Genomic DNA, 20,600 nt, shown 5'->3' on the forward strand with positions numbered 1-20,600 from the left:
CTGATTATTGCATTGTACACTTCAGAGTTACTTCAGAGCTAACTATGCTTTTGGCAACTTTCTATCAAGAACAGCATTATTATATTAAATAAGAGGTCCGGTCAGATTGGAAATGCTGTGTGTATAATCAATGCTTCTAAGAAATGGGTTTGATCTTTCCAAAATCACAAGTCAGATGCTAATGCTTGAAAATAAATACATATATAAATAGAACTACAGAAAGTACATTTTCATTTTATGTTAATGTGGTGAACCTGTTTGGTAATGAAATAAACACAAAACTGTGAGGTACATGTACATAGATGTATATAGATTGTTTGGAAATATGAAATCAAGTCATAATAATGACATTTCTACAGTAGGTTTTCTCATAAAGGTCCTGTTCATTGTTAGATAATATTGATTGTACAGCAACTGTGTCGGATGATGGGACAGATAGCATCTAGATGTGCATAACTGAGTGCCAGGAGGAAGCAAGAGGGAATACAAGTATATCAGTGTATATTTAAGTCTGTCCATCTTGCACCATACCTATTTAAAAATACCCAGTATGCAAATAATTTAAAATATATTTAACAGAAAACAAATGCTAACTAATTCTTAGTGTCTTAATGGCTAATAATATTTAGTATGGCCACCTTTGTCATCAAAAACCTTAACAATAAAGTTGGGCATATTTATGAAATTGGAAAGTACCCAAAATCTCTCTCTCTCTCTCTCTCTCCCTCTGTATCTATCTATTTATTTATATTAATTTAAAATAATATTGTAACTGATAATGGCATAGGCTGAATGTATTATGATGATGATGATGATGATGATGATGATGATGATGATGATGATGATGATTGTTACAGATGAAAATGGCATGACAGGAGCAGAGTGCTTTATAGATGCAGTCAGTCGTGGCACAGCAGAGGCACTTTCACTCTGGGAGGATGACAATTGCGCCTTGAGGTGCCATCCCCGGCTTCCCTTCCAACCCAGACAGGCTGTTCGAGGCTCGCTTTGCACAGACGCCGTCAGCCGGCAGGACCACAGGGAGGTCATGTGATTACTCCTCTTTCTTTTTTTTTCTCTCTCTCTCTCTCCTTCTACTAGTTCTCCTCTGGAAAGCTGGAAGGCAGTAGAGAGCCAGGCAGACTCAATCTCGGCTGTGGGCTGGGTGGATGTGCGAGCTTTTCTGTCCGAGTCACCTCTCTCTGATTTAAGTTTGCATCAACTTTGAAACATGGCCGGGGCAATTATTGAGAATATGAGCACCAAGAAGTTGGTTATAGTCGGAGTTATCCTGCTGATCTTCCAGGTGCTTTCCTTCCTTGTTGGGGGTTTGATTGGTAAGTTTGGCTTTATTCAGATGTGACTTTTTTTTTTTTTTTTTTTACCCCCCCTCTTCTTCTCCCTGTTGTTTTGTGCCACTGGCTCTTTGTTGGCTATGTGTTACAGTATCACTGCCTGGCTACTATGATCTCATTAGGGCTGCTATTGTAGCAGAGCGGCATGGGGCTCTTTGAGGACGTTTCGGGCTTGTATAGCTGTGTGAAAAGAGGGGAAAGTTTTGGCCTAGCTTCAGTATCCACTTAAAGGAAGCACAGTCTTGAGCATGGCGACTGATCGTGGGAAAAGTTGTGGAGAAGTGCAAAGTTTGCGTGCACCTTTCTGGTTGCAGCATTTGCTCATAAAGTGGGCGCAACATGGATGTCTGTAGATCAGCTCGCTTGTCTCGGATATACCTAAGGGTTTGTTGCTTGCCTATCTGCATAGAAAGACGGTGTTTGGCCATCCGAAGACAAATGCAATCCTTATTCTGGTGCAGCTTTGTTTCTTCCTGCTGTTGCAAAATAACTGCGCTAACTTTGAAGGTGAAGGAATGAGGGTTAAACTGCAAACAAACAAACCCAAAAAAAAAAACACCCTGTGTGTGTATGTATATCCTGTATAGGTCTATTATCTCATAATGACGAAACAAACGTCTACCGCACATTAGAAACTAAATATTATGAAAGATGTTTTGAAAACAAAGCGAGCTACAGAAACACCACCGATGCAAATCCAGGAACTGTGATTGAACAGCTCGCATAATAACCCGGTTTCGTTGAATTAGTTTGAATTAGTCGTGGGAAGTTTTTTTTTTTTTTACACCAGCGCCAATTATGATCCCTCGTTAAAAGCCACTATCAGTGCAGACCTATAGGCTCGGATCAGTCCACTAGGATTTGCCCGAGGCTCAGGGAGATCAATGCATTTCGAGTCGGAATAGTGAATGACTTCAAATTTCAATATCAAAGAGATTCCCCAGCTTTCCTGAGGACGGGAAGGCAGCAGAGAGAGCTGCTAAAGACTTGAAAGGACATGCGCTTGGCTGGAGTTTTTCTCATTTTCAAAGACTTGTATCTTCCTTAGCCAATACACTAATAAAACATGAGTTGTCCAAGATTAGAAACACTTCTTAGGAATGAAATCTTAAGCAGGCTAACAAGTAGGCCTAGGCTATGTCTTCAAATGTTTAGAGATTTGTTTCCAGGATTGTGAGATGTACAAGCCAAACTGTTATTTAGAGAGGTCTTGAAATATAATTTAAGGTATTTTAAATTTAATTGCAGATGTATCAACCTAATTCCATTTGAGGATCTCTCGAATTGGATTTGACATCTAAACAGCACAGCAAGTCATTTTGAAATAGGCTGTACAATTCAAGATCTCGAATGAACTTCTTGTCCATTTTGAGATATCTTGAAATTCATTGGAAGTCCATACAAAGCCTACAGTATATTCACAGGAAAGTAGTACGAGATCTCTAATTGACAATTTGGCTCGCCGTACTTTTAAACCATCATTAGATGTTTATTGCAGTAAATGCATCTTTCCAACAGGTTTGCTTGCAATCATAGTTTTCAACAAACTACTTTTATTTGTATTTAACACAGAATTGTTTTATATAATGTTGCATTGTTTAATTTAAATTTGTATGGAATATTGTTATAATGGAGGGAAAAAAAATTGCCCTTCTGTCCCCTTGCTAATACATGACAAGACTTTTTTTTTTTTTTTTTTGTCTTGATTTGTCTGCAAATACTGAATTATTTGAATTGTTAAGTAAGGTATGCTTAATGCTGTTTCACCCCCCTGCTCAATTTCTATTCTTGATAACTGTGGTCTGTGTATCTAAATTCCCTCCCAATGTAGTGTTTCAAAGACAACTAATCTGTAAGGTTTCATGTTTTTTTCCTGCGTTGCTTAATTATATTATCTTTTATATCTTACCAAGAGACTGCAATGAATTGTTGGCAAATAAACCCTAATTACCTTTACCTTATGCTATATATTTATTTTTAATACAACCCGAAGGAAAATTATATTTATGAACAATCTTCCTATACATGTAGACCAATTGCATGGGATGAATTCCGTTCTCCAAGTTGGCCAGTTAAATGTCTCTGTATTTTAGTACAAAAATAATTACACAATAGTGTTATGTTGTCAGTGGTAAGACCTTGGCTGCTGATAACCCAGTAAACATTGTGAATTGCAATGCTTCTTGTATTACTGTGCAAGCATGAGAAGTGCATTAGCTGCATTTAAGTTGTGCAGTTGACCATAGAGTATCTAAGGTCTATTGGAGTCTTTGCTCGGATGTATAATTTGCAGTTGATGGTGAAAATGCCAGCAACATGTTTTATGCCCAACAGTGCAGAAGGGAAGCTTGACAACTGCCCCTAAATTGTTATTCTATAAGCTGGGTTTCCTCAATTAGTCAAATGGATCAGACTAAGCCCAATCGAGAACCAATTCCTGAATGTACATAGTTGCATATCGAACAACGTTGAGTTGGTGTCGGTGTTGATGCCTGTGTGTGTTTTGGGAGGGCTTCGTTGTCCCAGCCACCTCTGGAGACGGCTAAGCTCCGATCTCTGGTGATTAATTAGCTTGTTTGGGCCTGGCCGCTGCTGTTCGGTGTAATGAACCCGAATGCCTTTGTGTTTGCTCGGTGGCCAGGAGCAGTGCCGCCACAGCGAAGGTAATTGAGTAGAAAGGCATATTGCTCTCACTGTACTGGACAACTCGACAACGCATGAGGTCATCAGACTGTAATCTGTGTGGACACAGGGGTGGAGAGCACGGAAGATGTTTTACCGTTTCAGATTGAGGGACAATGAAACATTTTGAATGGTGTAATTTATTTGAATGATACGTCATTGCCATTTATTTTTCCTATAGATTACTTGCATATAGTTTTTTTGTTTGTATTTACATTTCACCTTTCCAATTGGATAATGACTCTTTAAAAAGCCAAATGCTGTTGGAAAGGTGTACTTATTTGGTAAAAAATATTAAACCGTTAATTCTGGTAGTATAGTACATGAAATTAAGAATTTTGGGAACTTTGTATTAAGCACAGTTTCCATGAGCATTATTAAGTTCACAATGAATAACCATAACAAATATCACTTGAGTATGTAGCCCATCTGTCATTTCTTTTAGAATATTGATATTACTCTAAGGGATGGGACCTGTGACTTCCCAAGGTTTCTACATGAATTTAAAAACTGAGATATCAAAAGATTTTCCCCCCTGCTGTCTGAGGTGTTGCCTTAGCTATGCTGCAGAATATCTCCCAAGATTTAAGACAAGCGTTCTGTTCAGTAAATAATTCAACATGAAGCAATCAACCAGTAATGAAAACATCTGTGGTTTTGGCCAGAAGTCTGGGCCGGTCTTTAACCTCAAGTGGTGGCTTCGAAAAGAGAAATTCCAGTCCTTCTACTTATTCATGGGGCTTTTTTTTTTTGCTTGGCTATTTGGATTCTGGTGCAAGAAAATTCGTGACTGAATTTCTTATGTTTAGACTGGGATAGAAAATATATGAAAACACTCATAAATATAGGCAGTGTGTTGCACATAGGAGGTCTTAAACTCCCTGAAGCTTTTGTACATCCATAATCTATAAATATATACTGCTAAAAAAAAAAAAAAAAAAAAGATTTCTGAACTTGGAGTGTTCCCTTAATTTTTTGGAGCACTGTATATATACACACCCATTAATTATTTGGAATATAGCTTGTATATTTGGTATAAAAAAGTTTAACAAGGTAATATATATACTAAATGTGGCTTTTGGATAGGCCAGTCTAATTAAAATTTTCTCTAAAATGTGAGTATTGATGTTGGCAAATGGGTGAAACTACAAAGTCTATATGCAGTGCTTGCTTGGGGCCTGGTTCTGGTTACCATTTCTTCTTGCTAATTTATAGCCTTCAGGTGTCTATTGTGTGTCAGGAAAAGTCCCATTAGTTGGTACTTAATAAGCATTCACCCCCCTAGGAAAAGTGTCTGTGAGAACCATTCTCAAGGTAATTGTGGGATATTCTGTCCTCCAGGGGCTGCGTTTGATCTTTTTGTTTTACCACGAGATTCGTCAGCAATATTAACTAGCATCTCGCCGTCTGTTGTATTGCAGATCTTCCACTTTTTATCCAAGTAGCAGCGGGTTAGTTATTTCACCTTGCCTATAACCTCCCCCTTATTCATTTTATCCTGTTGGGAATGCATGGAAGAATTACTTGGATATTCACACTGAGGAAAATAAATCGCCATTACTTTGTATGAAGTGTTAGAAATGCCATGCTGTTTTAAATGGGCCTGCGGTGTGCTTAGTTTTTAAGTTAAACTTGTTTCTGACTTCCAGTGAAAGTGCCCACAATGTCTAGAACCAATTGCTAAATGAATACTGTTGTGAGAATGTGAAAAGTATTTTCATTTCATACTTCAGGACCAATCTGTGTGTGATCCTCAGGAACCTAGTGTCTTCTAGATTTAATTGAATGAACTACAGAGATTTCTTGTCTTTTAAAGGGCATAAGTCACTTGAACTATCAGATGGTACAGATAACTTGAGATAAATGATCTGAAAGCTCTGCTGGAATGGAACCCAGAAGCTTTGATTGAACACCTGATATCTTTAACTTATGATTCAAAACCCTTATATAACCTAAAGAAATCCCCAGGGCCCTGCTGTTAGAATACAGGTATACTGTAACAGTGGGTCTGGTCTGAGAGCAATGTCTTTTTTATTTGACATTTATTTTTGGTGTGTCCTGCAGGAAATGTGGGCCTCCAGGAGAAAAACTGTTTTGTCTTCCAAGGTTTATTTTAACTGTACTGGTCTCCAAGGCAAGGTACATCTTATTTAAACAAAATTAAGCACTGAGGTATACTTTGTGCTTATGTAACATTTAAACCGTTTTACTCTAATTATTTTAGAAGTTTAAATCCGTTGGAATTGCACAGTTTCATCTGTAGTATATGAGTATCTCTACTATTACAAGTCAGGGTCAAAGAATTTGAAGCCTGTAAGATCAAATATCAGTTCCTGTTTTCGTGCTGTCATTAAGACAATTAACCTCTAAGTCTGCCCTCCAACTATTGTGGCAAAATGCTTGGAATGTTAATTGCAGGACAAAGTTGTCTTTTATGATTTTATTGAATGCCAGCGCGAGTACAGTGTAAAACCACAGCCTACAGGCTGATGAAGGAAAATGTGCATTAAAGACTGCCAAGCAGCCTCCTTTCTAAAGGTCACCTCTTCTGCCCTTTTGAATTACTCAAAACGTCCCAAACATTTTTGCAACAGAAATTCCCTCTCATCACTTACCCAAATGCCAAAGCAAAGCAACATGTCTGCTGCGTTGCTTCCAACACTTACTCATTGTTTATACGCTAAAGCCATGGATGGCAAAATAGATTTATGGGTTGGTATAATGTCAAAGAGTCATCGGTAATGGGTTATCTTGTCTGTGTATATATGCATACGTGTGTCAGCTCTGATGTAAAGTATTTGCACTAAGGCCTAGACCAAACTGAATGTTTCTCTACCGGGAATCACATTTTACAAATCCTCAGTCAGCTGCAATTTAATTAATTGGGAGAAACCCCTTGTAAATAAGTTTGTAATTTGCGGTTGGCAGGTAGGTCACTCTTTTGATTTGGTCTAGGTCAAAGTCTGAGATCTTATTGTATTTGTTTCTTTGTGAGAATGTGTGAAACTATATCCAATTAACCACAACGAGTCCCTGCTTGTTGCCTTCCACAGCTCCAAGCCCCACCACTGCTGTCCACTATCTGGCGACGAAATGCGTGGACAACCGCAAGCATCTCCAGAGGACCAAGCTGTTCATGCCCTGGGGCCCCAACCAGTGCGAGAAGATCCGTGACTTTGACGAGGCCATGGGCAAGCAGATTAAGGCCGATGACATAGTCTTCGCCGTGCACATGCCCATGCCCAATAAGGACATGAGCCCCTGGTTCCAGTTCATTCTGGTCATCCTGCAGTTTGACATCGCATTCAAACTTGTCAACCCCATTGGTGAGTGACTGCTCTCCTTCCCCTGAGGTGTTAATATCTTTAATGGAACCAATTTAATAACAAATCCTCAGTCATGGGTTTGATCTTTTCACCTGTGGATGTCTAGATGTCTATTTTTCATTTTATTGTACTTGATGGCAGGCAACACTATTTAAGCACAATTAACTTCTCCAGTCAAGTTAGAACTGTATATAATATGTAGGTATGATTTTGTATCTTGTCTATACTTTTCCCCTCTTATTCTCAAGTGCTCTTTTTTTCCTGCATTTATGCACTTTTACCTATTCTCTGATGTATTCTTGGGGATATCTGTGGTATCTTTCTTCTGTGTCTATGCATACGCTGTCCAGAAGCTCCTTCTAATAAATGCATTTCTGACCGCTTCGCCCTTGAGATAAACAATGTAGTAGACCCTAAACCCAGAATAGCCTGGAAAGTATTATGCCTTGCAAATGCATTGTCTGTGTAGTCTGTAATTGGCATTTGATGTGAGCTGTGGTATAAAAGCCTTCGTGGAAGAGAGAGAGCGCGAGAGAGAGCGACAGACAGAGGCGGGGGGGATTTTTTTCCACCGTCATTCAAAAGCAGTTCCGGCCCTGCACTGGTGTAATCCGCCTTTCCCCCTTTCCTTGTTTAAACAAGATTCTGGGATTGTTACACCCATAGTGCAGTGGATATTTTAGACATTTTCACCCAGAAAACATTTTGAGGGTAGGCACTTGGCCTGGGGCCAGGGCTGCCTCTCAATGGAGGGATTAAGGGATAACATAGCCTGTTATTGAAGGGACATTGTTGAGCTGCGCTGCCTGGGAAAGTGATAGTAAAGCAGGCTGTGGCCTTCCTTGAAGCAGGACAAGCGTCTGTCGGGGCAATCGCTGCTTCCATAGCTTTGTAAGAACTGAATTCATTGGAAAGTTCAGCAGACTTGGCTCCTTCTCCGTGGATAGTTTCATTAGCATCTATATTTCTTTATTTTGTAGTAGAGGTTTTAATTGATGGGAATCCCCACTTATCGCTGCATCTATGAAGAGTTATTTAAAATTAATAATACGATCAACTTTAGGTAGTAATTAGCTTTCACTCCTCTGCTTATATTTGCACCAGTTCTATATCTATCCAGCCCTGTGCACTTGCCGACTACATCGGTCTCTGTCTGATATTGCCTGGATGTTTTCTGGCCATGATGCTGCCAACTGTGTCTATAAATCAGTCCTTGCCATTATTTATACCTGTCCAGCTGCTGCAGGGAACTTGAGAGCAACCGCCAAAAATGTGTCCATGAGGCCTCGGGTTTTTACGGCAGCCTCAAAGAAAAGTCACAAAGGAATGATTCCTCTGTGAACAGATTCAATACTTTTTTTTCTTTGAATTAATTTACAAGACCAATTTGCTAGTAGTATTGACCTTTTTTTAGATGTACAAACCATGAACTTGTACCAGCTGTCATGTACACCTTAAGCTATTCAGGACTCTCCATGTGTATATCTTTCCAGAAAAACTCTGAACCCTCTTTTCCTTCCTTTTATATTATTAAAGGCTGTTAGAGTAAATAAAATGCAATAAAGAATAATCCAAACTTTTCCATGTAGTTGATACATCATGTCTCCTAAAGTGACAAATGCCATTGAGTGTGAAATGTTAGCTCCCAATGGATGTTTTAACTAATTGATAAAAGAGGTAACATAACTGTAAATAGAACTCGAATCCCCTTTCAATGCAATAAAGCTCATTCACACAAGCGGGCCGAAATGAATACCCTGTGCAAACGACTTTGGCAGGCCTCCAGCAATAACACAGCTGTTGAGATGGCTTAGTCGCCGGGGCAATGAACACTGGGCTGTGAGGGAATGTTTGTGTGGAGTAAGCTGACATTCAGACGACTGGCAGCGGCTCTGGGCTGGAAGAAAGATAGCGAGAGAAACTGCCAATAATCCCCCCCACCCCCGATTCTGACCACAAGATTTTTTTGGCTTGTTTCATAACAGCACAAGAGTCTCTTTTGAAATGTGAAGTGTAACTGTGTGGCCCTGCAATCTGATCTGCAGTCAGCCTCCTGTAGGCCAGCCATTCCTTATCCTGAACAGAGTCCGTAAGAGCGTACCAGGCGCGGTACAAGAACGTGGTGCCTTGTGATTGGGTAGAATCTCAAAAATACTCATGCCAGTGCCTAGTACATGCCTGTATGACTTTCACAAATGGGGAATCGGTCCCAATATTGGGGTCCTTCCTCCGGTCACTGTTACGGGAGTGCCAGCTGTGTCTCCTTTGAGATTGCAGAGTATCTATCATGGTCTTGCCACCTGAAGTTTTTGGATTAATTTAAATGTCCCTTTCCCATTAATCATATGGAAAAATCTGTGTAGGACCTACAGGAATATATAGACTTCAGTGCTGGATTTGTGGTCTACTACATGATTACCCATCTCACCTATTCTTCTGGCTCTATATGGTCATATACAGCCTTGACAACCTCCTAAGTCTCTCTGCACTTATAATTGTACGGATGAAAAGGCAGTTTCATGTCAACGCACTCATTCACACATGCGTTGTTGGCTTGTACTAATGTTGCAGCTTCTGAACAAAGGGGAATATATATATATATATATATATATATATATGTCTCCACCTTTGTATTGAAATAAACTGTATACTTTGTAGAGGGACAAAAGCACCTTGGCACACACAGAAGTGCTGTCCGCTTGAGTCAAGAAAACAGTCTGAGCACAGTTAATCTTCCCTCAATGTACCCTTTTGAAGTCTAAACAAGTCTTAGTCCTGGCCTTTTAACAAGATGCCACGTCAGTGCGTCAGTCATCAAAAACTCATTTCATTATTTTGTATTGCATCAAATAAAGCTTTGTTTGAAAGCTGGAACTGAAAGTACTGGAACTAGTGATGGTAGAATACTCATTTGTTTGTTTTTGTGTTTCCAAATAAGCTGTCTGCAACTGTTAATTTGAAATCTGACTAACTCTTCATGCTAAGTACTGAATCTTAACACTAAATCTATTACTTTAAGTCTCAACAAAGGGTGAAAGTTAAAATTGTTAACTAATGTTGTTTTTCTACATTTTCACAAGACTCTGCTTCCCCGATGCAGCATGTGGTTAAATTTTTCAGGGACTCTTATTTGGTGTCAGAGATTCATAATTCATTTTAGAGTACAGCAGGTTGAACTGCTTCTCCCTATAACATCTACATCTTGTTCTGTGCAGAAGAAGGAGCTATTGCCACAATTGACGTCAGTCTAGCTTTCCGTGACGACACCTTCAGTGAGTGGACGGAGATGGCCCACTCCATAGAGCATCGCAAACTCAGCTGCATCTTCTCAACGGCCAAGGTGAGCAAGGCACTGAGAATAAAGTGTGTGTATAGACGGTACATGTAAATGTACTTTTACGGCCTCCTGCTTTACTCCACTTCTTGTGTGGATTTTCTTGAATTGGAGGGTTTATAGGTAGTAGTTCCTGCTCTTGCTTAGCATTCTGGAAGTTAACTTGCTGCTGCCTTTCAACTGAACATCACCATCAACATGCAGAGCTTGTATAATCCTTTATAGTTTATTTCCTAAACCTTAGGCAACAGAGCATGTTTATAAACAGTTTGCGATGTGAAAGGTCCGATGTGGTTCTCAAGAGAAAAGTACGTTGTCTTTTGCAGGCCCCAGAGAACGAGGGGCGCCACTATGAGTGTGATCTCTTGCCCTTCATGGAAATGGGCAGTGTGGCACACAAATATTACCTCATCAACATCCGACTCCCAGTGAACGAGAAGAAGAGGATCAACGTGGGCATTGGAGAGATAAAAGATATCCGCCTGGTGGTGAGTGTGGAGCTGGAACGGGAGATGTCTGCAGCCTTTGAGTTTTAAACTGTTGGCTACTTCTAGTAATTTGTAATCTTTTGATTATTGTACTAACTGTGTCTTGTGTGGTCCTCTCTTCTCTCTATCAGGGCATCCACCAAAATGGTGGTTTCACAAAAGTGTGGTTTGCCATGAAGACTTTCCTCACGCCGAGCATCCTCATCATTATGATCTGGTACTGGAGGCGAATCACGCTCATGACCAGGCCACCTGTACTGCTGGAGAAGTAAGACTGCCAGGCTGCTTTTTACACTAGAAGCGCCGACATTTTGAACTGCCAAAGCCGGTCATTGTAACCGATAGCTCTATAACAGCTGCGATATGATAATCAAAGGCAACCCATCATATAAAACTCGGAACAAATCCAACATTTACATATCACAAATGTTTTTAAATTGAAATATGACCATTAAACATTAATATTATTGCTATAAATAACTTTTTTCAAAATGCACACACTGCAGTAAAAACATGAATAACTATATAGCCTACAATAAGCAAAACGCTCAAAAACGGCATACAATAAGAGAATGAAACAAGTGTAAATGTAAATATTGGAATAATGCTCAAAAGCAATATTTTATAGTTCAAAAATAACTATTGCATTTATCAAAACATAATTGTACGCTAAAGTAAACCGTTTCAACACTGTTTAAACTTTGTTTTCAACATACACTGCTTTTCACTGTAGCTTTTTATTTCAAAAAACGATTTACTATATATTTAGCCTGCATACCTGACAGCTCGGGACTGTCCACACAGGATAGTTTCTACACTTTCCCTGCAGGAGCTCGTCCCTCACATTGCATTTTGACAGCCCTCTCCAGGTGAACACTTTCGCTCCACGAATATATAGCATTGAAATAAATGCTCCTCCACTGATAATGTCCGTGAATCATTATTTTGGTGGATGTGCTGCGCTATTGCTCTCTGTACTGCAGTACCATCAAGTATTGATCAGTGCAGTAAAAGCACTCGGTGCCATTTGGACCTGCGTTTCACTCGCAGTGTGTTCACAGCACTGGCACAAACCCACGACTGATCTGTCATTATCAGTATCACTGATGCCCCTGAATCAGTCAAGTTCATATACACGGCATGTCCAAAACGAGCTCTCTTCAGTCTCCGTTTCCAATCCATGTTTATTTGCGGGTAATCACTGTATCAGCTCAATCTGAATGCAGTTGTAAGAAAACGCCTGTAATGCTGTACAATGTGTGTGTTTTTCAAGCACATGAAAGAATATAGACAGGTAGCAATCGCCACTTGAGTATCAGACTGACCCTATTGTAAACGGAACGCAAGATTATGCGTTATATTTGATTTATTATGTGTTTAAATGACCAGTCAAAATAACCCGATTTTGGCTATTCTAGGTAAATGTGTTTAACTTATTTAATTTTGCGTTTATGCATCTAAAACGCTGTAGGCATGTTTAATACATATATTTAGGAAAAGTCAGGAATGGGTATGTGCAGTGTATTTAGGAACACAGAGTAATTTCAATTTGAATAACCAAATCAGTCAAATTGACCAGCTCGGCGCTTCTAGTGTTTAAATAGGTTTTTGTTGGTGTGTTTTTATTATTTGCACTCAGGCTATGAAAAACCCGTCTCAATGGAGAGGCACTCCCACATGTGCTCTTCATCCATTTAAGAACTTTGCATCAGTTGAAAGCTCGATTGTGGTGCCTATCTGTGATTCATAGGGGGAAATATTTTTGTAATGCTGTAAAAGCATTGGTGTCTGTCTGTCACGCTTCTGCACTGAGGCATTAAGATGGAAATTTAGAAATCTTTTTAAACCTTAAAGTGTGTTTTTCAAGCGGTCCCTGGTGGATCTCTTACAGTTGGAAAAGAGCCAAGAAGTTGCAAATCAAGGAGGAAATGTGTCAATTTTCACAGACAGATGTTAGTGGTATTGAAGACGGCAGTATTTGACAACTTTTTTTTTTTTATCATGTCCACAATTTGTCTTGCTGAGTCTCTCTCTGTTTGTAAACTCCTCTAGTGGAGATAGTATATTTCTTAAATATTTATCCTTTTAAAGGTTGTTTTTATGTTGTATTAAACAGGAAATTAATTATCCATAACAAAGAGGAAACAATGCCTTCAAACTGGTTACACAATGCATTTTTTTTTTCTTTGAGGTGGGGGTGAGCACTCATACCTTGCATCATTAAACTTTATGTATTAGTTGTTTTGGACTTTGCACTGTCCATTTCTACAAATACAATGTACATGCATTTGTTAAAACTAGCACTTTTGAGTGCATGTCAGCTGACCATAACAAAATCTGTAACAAGCTTGCTTTCACAATCTGGGCACACTCCAGCTCTGCAGTATCAACTGAAACCGTTAACAGAATATAAATGCAAATAAGTGGAGTTTGCTTCTGTGTTGGTTATTGCTTTCAGGCTGAATCAAAAGCCCAGCCTCTACCAGACCATTGGGGAGATCTCGCTGTCAGTCTTGTTTAAGCATTACTGTGCATGTGGCAAGACATTCTCTGCATACCAATGCAATGTGGTGCTGCTTTCGTGGGAGATCTTAACTGCAAACTTTTGAGTGCGCTGGAATGTGATTATTTAGAAGGATATTTAGGTTTCTTGATTTTTGCAGACCTACACACCCACACACTTCCAGTTAGGGCTAGTTCTGCACTAACAGGCCTACTTCAGATTAGATTTAAAGCCTGCTGTTCTACAATGGTCTTTGTTGTCCTTTCCTGGTGTTGATCCTTGTTTTTTGTCTTGAAAGGGTCATATTTGCATTGGGGATTTCCATGACTTTCATCAATATCCCAGTGGAGTGGTTTTCAATTGGGTTCAACTGGACTTGGATGCTGCTTTTTGGAGATATCAGGCAGGGCATTTTCTATGCTATGCTCTTGTCCTTCTGGATCATCTTCTGTGGAGAGCACTTGATGGTTTGTATACTTAATACATTTCCCTGTAGCTTCGAGTGCTTTCCATTGACCTGCCTGTTGAGCAACATTATTGAAAACCAGAATGGTGTTCATCAGGTGCATAGAAATGTTTTTCTTGCCTGACCTGACTCAAGTTCTGTTTGCGTCCCCAGGACCAGACCCAGAGGAACCGCTTTTCTGTCTACTGGAAGCAAGTGGGCCCCATTGTGTTTGGCTCGTTCTGCCTCTTCATCTTTGACATGTGTGAGAGGTAAGCACTGTGCCTCATTACAGCCACTCAAGCTCGGGTACAATGACGGGCACCTTCCTTAATACACCTTAACCAAAAGTTCTAAATAACAAATACCTTTCTGAAGGAACAACATGCTTTTATGTTGCCCCCCTTTATCTACCAAGCAGGGTCCAGGTGGGGTAATAATACAATTTACTGGATTTAGTGATTTACACAAGACTGCATTGCAGCCGCTTACCTGATTTGTGAACTATTCTCAAACTCTCAGCCCCCACTGATCTTGTTGACAATGGCAAGGGAGTGAACAGACTCAATGGTGACATCACAGACACTTCCAAGCTGGACCTGAAAGTGTATATTTTTCTTTTGTCCTGGAAAGCTGGTGTTTATTGTAAGGAAAGGGCACTTGGTGATTAAATAGGACACTCTTCATGCAAGACAGCGTAAGGAGAAATTGCAGCGATCTGAGTGCCAGGAGCGTTGGCAGCACAGACTGGCCCATCCGTGATTGATTGGGTGAGCCAGGAGAAGGTGCTGACCCTGACGCCTACGAGACGGATTAATGAGGTGGGCCGGGGTAAGGCAGCGCTGCTCTGTAACGCAGAGTTCCGGAGTTGATCAGGGAGTCAAGAGAGCAATAAATGAAAAGTTGTTAAAGCGGGGGGGTGGGGGGGTCCCTTGAAGAGTGATGTCATCCTATCTGTGGATGAGAATGTCAGGAACTACTTAGGCAGTTTAAATCAAGTTGCTGGCCGTAAAATAAAAAAGTGTCCAAGTACACTGTGAAATACTGCAGGCTAGTTTGTCTTGTCACTCCTGTTGGCACAGTAATCATACTTAAGTGTCCTCCACCCAGAATACATTGGGCATTCAAATCCAACAGGTGATCGCTTTTAAAATACTCCTGTGAACAGATTTATTTAACCCGATGTGTAAAAGGCCTACATTATTTTATGCCAGTGCAGTCTGACGTCCCCCCAGTCACCCCTGATAGAGATGATTGTGTTCTACCATCTCCACAGCCACCAGTTATTGGATCTATTGGTACACTGGTGTTGAACGACACATGGATCTTTAAGTAGGGATGTTCTTTTGAAAGCATTCTTGTTAATCTATTTTAAATTTGCGTTGTCAAAAGCAGGCAGTGTTTTCATGTACTCTTGTCATTGTGCTTTTCCTGCAGGGGGGTCCAGCTGAAGAATCCATTTTACAGCATCTGGGCTTCAGATGTGGGGACGGAGCTTGCTGTATCCTTTGCAATGCATTGTGGGTATGATGGAGAAGGGAGGTTTCAAATCCCCATTCTGAAAAACTGGAATCGTAACCCATAATTAAACGGAACGGTGGTTTCCTAATTGAAACACTGCGTTAAGCAATACAATGGGCTTCATGCTGTCAGTTGAAGGGGGTTCTTTTTCCTTTATCTTTTTAAAACTATTTTAGTTAGCATGACATGACAACGCTCAGAGCATTTACAAGGTATCTTGGCATTTATAAAATGAATGATGTACAGAGTTAACAAGGAAAAGGCTTTTATGATATGAACATTTTACTGTAAAGTTTTATTTGTCTAATCTATTTAAAGGCGTTTTACAGAGCATGTTGTATTCATATTCGAGAGGTTCTGAGTGCCAGTGTTTCGGCTCCAGTCCAGTTTTATTTCTTCTATCTGCTTGGTACTCTAGATATTTATGCAGCATGTGTTCCTACCGTCCCAGAGTTTTTATTAGTCTGGGTAATGTTTCGTGGTGAGTGGAGTCTGATGACAGCCTTGCAAATCCCAGATGAAAACTGGTAGGGAAATTTAATGCAAGTTTAATTAGCACTCTTATACCCCAAAGACGAGTTGCAAAAGTGCTTGCGTCTCAAAGCCCTGAATAGCTTTCCTCCCAATACACACACACACTCCATCCCTATAAAAGACTTTTTTTTTTGGTTAGCTGAGTGTAACATGACAGATATGTACTTGTTTTTAATGTATTCGTAAGGATTTATTTTAGAAGCAAGTGGTATTTTGTCAGAAATGCTCTTGGCTGCCATTAATTTGTGTTTCTAGGCTGAGATAAGCCTGTGCGATTAGTTCCACTGCCTCTGAGTGAGGGCCCCCATGTCCAAGGCCACTCAACCTCCCAGTCCTCTGCTGGGAATCCCCTTTGTGCACCACTGGAGCAGAGAGTGCTGTTTAGTGTTGCATCTTTTGTACACACTCTGCTGGGCTCTGGAAAACTAAAACGAGCTGTAAATTACTTGCGAAGAATGCAGAGCGTTGTCTCGGTGAGCAGAGGCACGTTGTCTACGAGCGCAGCACAATTGGGGGGTCTTCGGACGTCCTCTGGATAGTTGGAATAATTTAGTGTTCTCTGAAGACAACCCTCCCTGACCCTGCTGGAATAGTTTGTTAATGCACAATAACTATTCAAAACCATTTGAATTGCCTTCACAAAAGCTTACAACACCAAAACTATATATCTGTTGGTGAAAGTGCTGTAACATCTATTTTTATGTACAGTGCTTTCCACTTATGAATGTGCACAGCCTTAATCACGCCAGAGTTTTCCTTAACCGCAGCCCAAGATGGCCTTCATCATCGTAGCGGGGATCTGTGCCTGCCTGTACTTCCTGTTCCTGTGCTTCATGGTGTTCCAGGTGTTCAGGAACATCAGTGGGAAGAGGTCCTGCTTGCCTGCCATGTCCAAGGCCAGACGTCTGCACTATGAGGTCAGGAGAATACGGTTTGCTTCTGTCACCTGTTGTATGATGTTTGCATGTGAAGGCTTGATGGACACTCTTGACCCTTCTCTTGCTTTATCCCAGGGGTATCAAACCCAAAGCCATGAGAACTTCTGGGTCCTCTGATTGGCATTTGCAATTGGCTCAACAGATGTCCTTGATTCTGAACAGTCCTTTCAGCCATGACCTGAAGTTTTATGTTGACATGAACAGAATGACTTGGACCTCTTGGCCAAAGCTGTAGAAATGTTAAGATTGTGTGCAGTGTAAACTTCTCCAACTAATCCTTAATCCAACTGTTAGACCAGTTAGCTGCTGCAGAAAATTATGGTTTTCTGTTGGATTAAAAGAGACAAATCACATCCCCACAGTCTCATACCAGTGATTCAACCTCTGCTTACCACTCTGAGTCATTAAACCCTCTGAGTAGTAACCCCCACTATTGTAATGCTTTCAATTTGCTCCCCCCCCCCCCCATGCCTCCTCTACTTCCACATCAGTATAACAGATGTTGGTGTTTAGTTCTTGTGTAAATAGCTTTCCTCTTGCTTTTCCAGGGCCTAATTTTTCGTTTCAAGTTCCTGATGTTGGTCACCCTAGCATGCGCTGCGATGACGGTCATCTTCTTCATCATTAGCCAGGTATGGAAAGGTCCTTGACCTCAAACTGAAGTCTTTCTCTTCAACATAATTCCTGAGTAACTGGGACTTGACTGAAGCATGGCAAGAAAACCAGTGTCTGTTTAATGATGAGCCAACAATATTCAGTAAACAAAGTACAAATCAGTGAAGCCAAGAGAGACCCTCTACTTATGTATACAGACTTGATGCGGGGGCATTTCCCAAGCGGCATTTTCGCAGGGCTATAAACATTTACTACGCATTTCAGTGGTAAAACGACCATTTTGAAAAGCACAACATGAGTGTGGTAGGAATACTTGTATAAACCACTTCTGAGAAGATTGAATCAGGATGTTAACAGGACGTCGGCCGTTTTAGCTGAACAGTTTTCAATTTGTGCTCCTGCCAGGTGAACGAGGGCCATTGGCACTGGGGGAACTACACCGTCCAGGTGAACAGCGCTTTCTTCACGGGCATCTATGGCATGTGGAACCTGTACGTCTTTGCCATCATGTTCCTCTACGCACCGTCGCACAAACAATACGGAGACGAGCAGTCCAACGGTACGCCTACGTGACGCCGTTGTGGAGTATGGTAAATAGTTCAATGCAAAGAACATGTCATGTCTTCAGAAATGTGGGTGGCATCCTCACACAGTGATTCAGACAGTGACAGTTTAGTTTTTTCTTCCCTTAACCTCCAATTGTTTTTGTGAGTGTGTCAAAAACCAAAGGGAAAACGGAATGACATTATCATTTACTGGTGCTTTTTTTTTTTTTTTTTTTTTTTTAATTACCGGTTGTCATTGTGTATTGTGCAGTCGGCCCCCATTCAAATGTCAAAAGCAGCCTAGTATTTGTCCCTGTGTTCTCCTCTGAATACATTTCTCAATGTGTCACTGAGGCTCCTTCCAGCTGGGAATGGGTGTGGGTAGATGCAACTTATTTTCCGGGGAAAAACGGACGCTTCCATGGTTAGCCTAGCCTGGGTGTGTCTAATGCAGTCCAGACTTCATTCTAGGGTTGATTTTGATTTAAAGCTGCTCATGTGTGTTTTCAAGACTGATTTCCTGACCACCAGAGCATGGATTTTTCTGTGTATGTGTATCTGTATTTAAATGTATATACAATCAAAGAAAGCTAATGTTCCGTAAATTGAATTCTGTAGGTGGTCAACATTCCACATCATAACCAAATAAAAAGCTGTGATTTTAGTTGTGCGTCTCTCTCTCTGCAGGTGATCTGGGAGTGAACAGCGGGGAGGATGCCCAGCTCACTACCACCATCACACATGTGGACGGCCCCACGGTGCTCTACAAGATGACCGGCAAAGAGGCCCAGGAGTAGCCCTTCTCACTGCAGTCCTTCTTTCCCCTCATATCTTCAACATATTTTATCCTCGCATTCAATGACTCATTTAAAAGGTGTTACACCGATGTATCCACACACTTCTCAAACAAAGACCAGTACTGTAATAGCCTCCCCCCCATCCCACCACCATATCAACCAGTGTTACCCATTTCAAATCTTCCTTTCCTTTCTGAGGTGGCTGCCCTTCAGGAAATTCATACTAAACTTTTTTAAATGTTATGGTCACAACTGAGCACTAATTTTAGAGGGTTGAAATGGATGGGAGTATATTGTGGGTTGAAAGTGGCGAGGTCTAACTGAATTTCAGAGCTGAACTGCAATCTTGTGTCAAGTTGTTTCGCCCCAAGCTCCTGCCTGTCGCTCGTGGGGAGTGAACTGGAACGGCTGAATTGCTTGTTGAAGACTGAAAACGAGGGAAAGGGGATGATCTGAGAGAGTCGGGCTAGCCCACCTTTAGTTTTTTGTGGCAGTTACTGACCACTTGGAGGAGCTGAAGGTGCGACTGTCTAGTTGTTTAGTCCTATGCATGAAAGTCGTGTGGTACCTGTACTGCACAACATGCTTTAAAATGACCACTTTTTGAAACTAAAATTTTTGTCCCAGATCACATACTTGTAAAGCAAACTATTTGTTTCCTATTTTTCACACTCCAAATAAAAGCAAAGCAATCTGACAAACTCCAAACAAACAACACACAGAAAAACTTGTTTTAAAATGGAAAACGTTTGTGCTTTGGACTTAAAGCCTCCTAAGAACATTTAACTTTATATTTTAAACTACTGAGTTATTTAACTGTCTTTCACATATTTAAAACATCTAATCTCCTTTTCAAAAGCCGTGACGTTCAGATGCGAGAAGCTTTGATAATAGGCTCAAGTGGGTGTTTGCAGGTCACAGTCGGTCTGTATAATAAAATCCTAAGTCCAGTATGTTATGATGTAGATATTTTTGTATACAGTGCTATTTTGTAAGTGTAGTGTCAGATCTTTTATTTAGTTATATGCCAAGCGTCACAGCTTTAAGCTGAGATGATTGTGGATTGTTGGGTAACTGAAAGTTATCTTTTCAAGATGTTACAAGTCTGTGTTACACAATTGAGTATGTAGATTTGCTTTTTATGCCAATTTAAATAAAATTCTTTTACTTGATATGGTTTTTTTTTTCTTTCTCTCTCTGTTGAATGCTGTAACAAGTATTTAGTGTAATGAATACTTCTCTGAATGTGAGGCACCATAACAGTGTCCCACAGGGGTGGTAATGTTCAGGCTAATCTCCGGGATATAACAAGGATTTAACTGTGGCTTTGTTAGCAAAAAGATTGCTTTTTGTTAGAAGTTCTTTGAGTTTCAGTTCTCAAATGCCCACGACATCCACTGCTATAAGAAAATCTTCAAATTTCTCAAGGAATGGTCATTACTAATGTGGTCTCTGTCTCTTTTCCTTTTTTGGAGGATATTGTTTGTGTTGCTATTTGCACCGCACTATTCCGAGTG

At 40.5% G+C, this 20,600-nt stretch overlaps 1 protein-coding gene across 2 annotated transcripts; it reads left to right on the top strand.

Annotated features, from left to right (window-relative positions):
- The first annotated feature begins 1,096 nt into the window (after window positions 1-1,096).
- Window positions 1,097-20,255, top strand: wls (Wnt ligand secretion mediator). 2 transcript variants are annotated; one of them, XM_066691683.1, is made up of 12 exons: window positions 1,097-1,337; window positions 7,091-7,363; window positions 10,579-10,703; window positions 11,024-11,185; window positions 11,317-11,453; window positions 13,987-14,155; window positions 14,308-14,405; window positions 15,571-15,634; window positions 16,962-17,105; window positions 17,675-17,758; window positions 18,147-18,331; window positions 18,974-19,073. In XM_066691683.1, the coding sequence occupies exons 1-11, from the start codon at window positions 1,232-1,234 to the stop codon at window positions 18,312-18,314; spliced, it is 1,530 nt and encodes a 509-aa protein (XP_066547780.1). In that variant the 5' UTR covers window positions 1,097-1,231; the 3' UTR covers window positions 18,315-18,331; window positions 18,974-19,073. The 2 variants fall into 2 exon arrangements, with proteins under 2 accessions (XP_066547780.1, XP_066547779.1); XM_066691682.1 differs by having other exon boundaries at window positions 1,099-1,337; window positions 18,147-18,300; window positions 18,974-20,255.
- The last annotated feature ends 345 nt before the right edge of the window (window positions 20,256-20,600 follow it).

This window comes from Amia ocellicauda, chromosome 19 (genome assembly GCF_036373705.1).
Source record: "Amia ocellicauda isolate fAmiCal2 chromosome 19, fAmiCal2.hap1, whole genome shotgun sequence".
NCBI lineage: Eukaryota > Metazoa > Chordata > Actinopteri > Amiiformes > Amiidae > Amia > Amia ocellicauda.

What these genes read in the sequence shown, in the direction of transcription:
- wls (XM_066691682.1), top strand. Translation starts at nt 1,232, where the DNA reads ATGGCCGGGGCAATTATTGAGAATATGAGCACCAAGAAGTTGGTTATA. An exon ending in ATCTTTGACATGTGTGAGAG is followed by an intron (nt 14,406 to 15,570) that starts GTAAGCACTGTG and finishes CTTTTCCTGCAG; the next exon opens with GGGGGTCCAGCTGAAGAATC. An exon ending in CCAGACGTCTGCACTATGAG is followed by an intron (nt 17,106 to 17,674) that starts GTCAGGAGAATA and finishes TTGCTTTTCCAG; the next exon opens with GGCCTAATTTTTCGTTTCAA.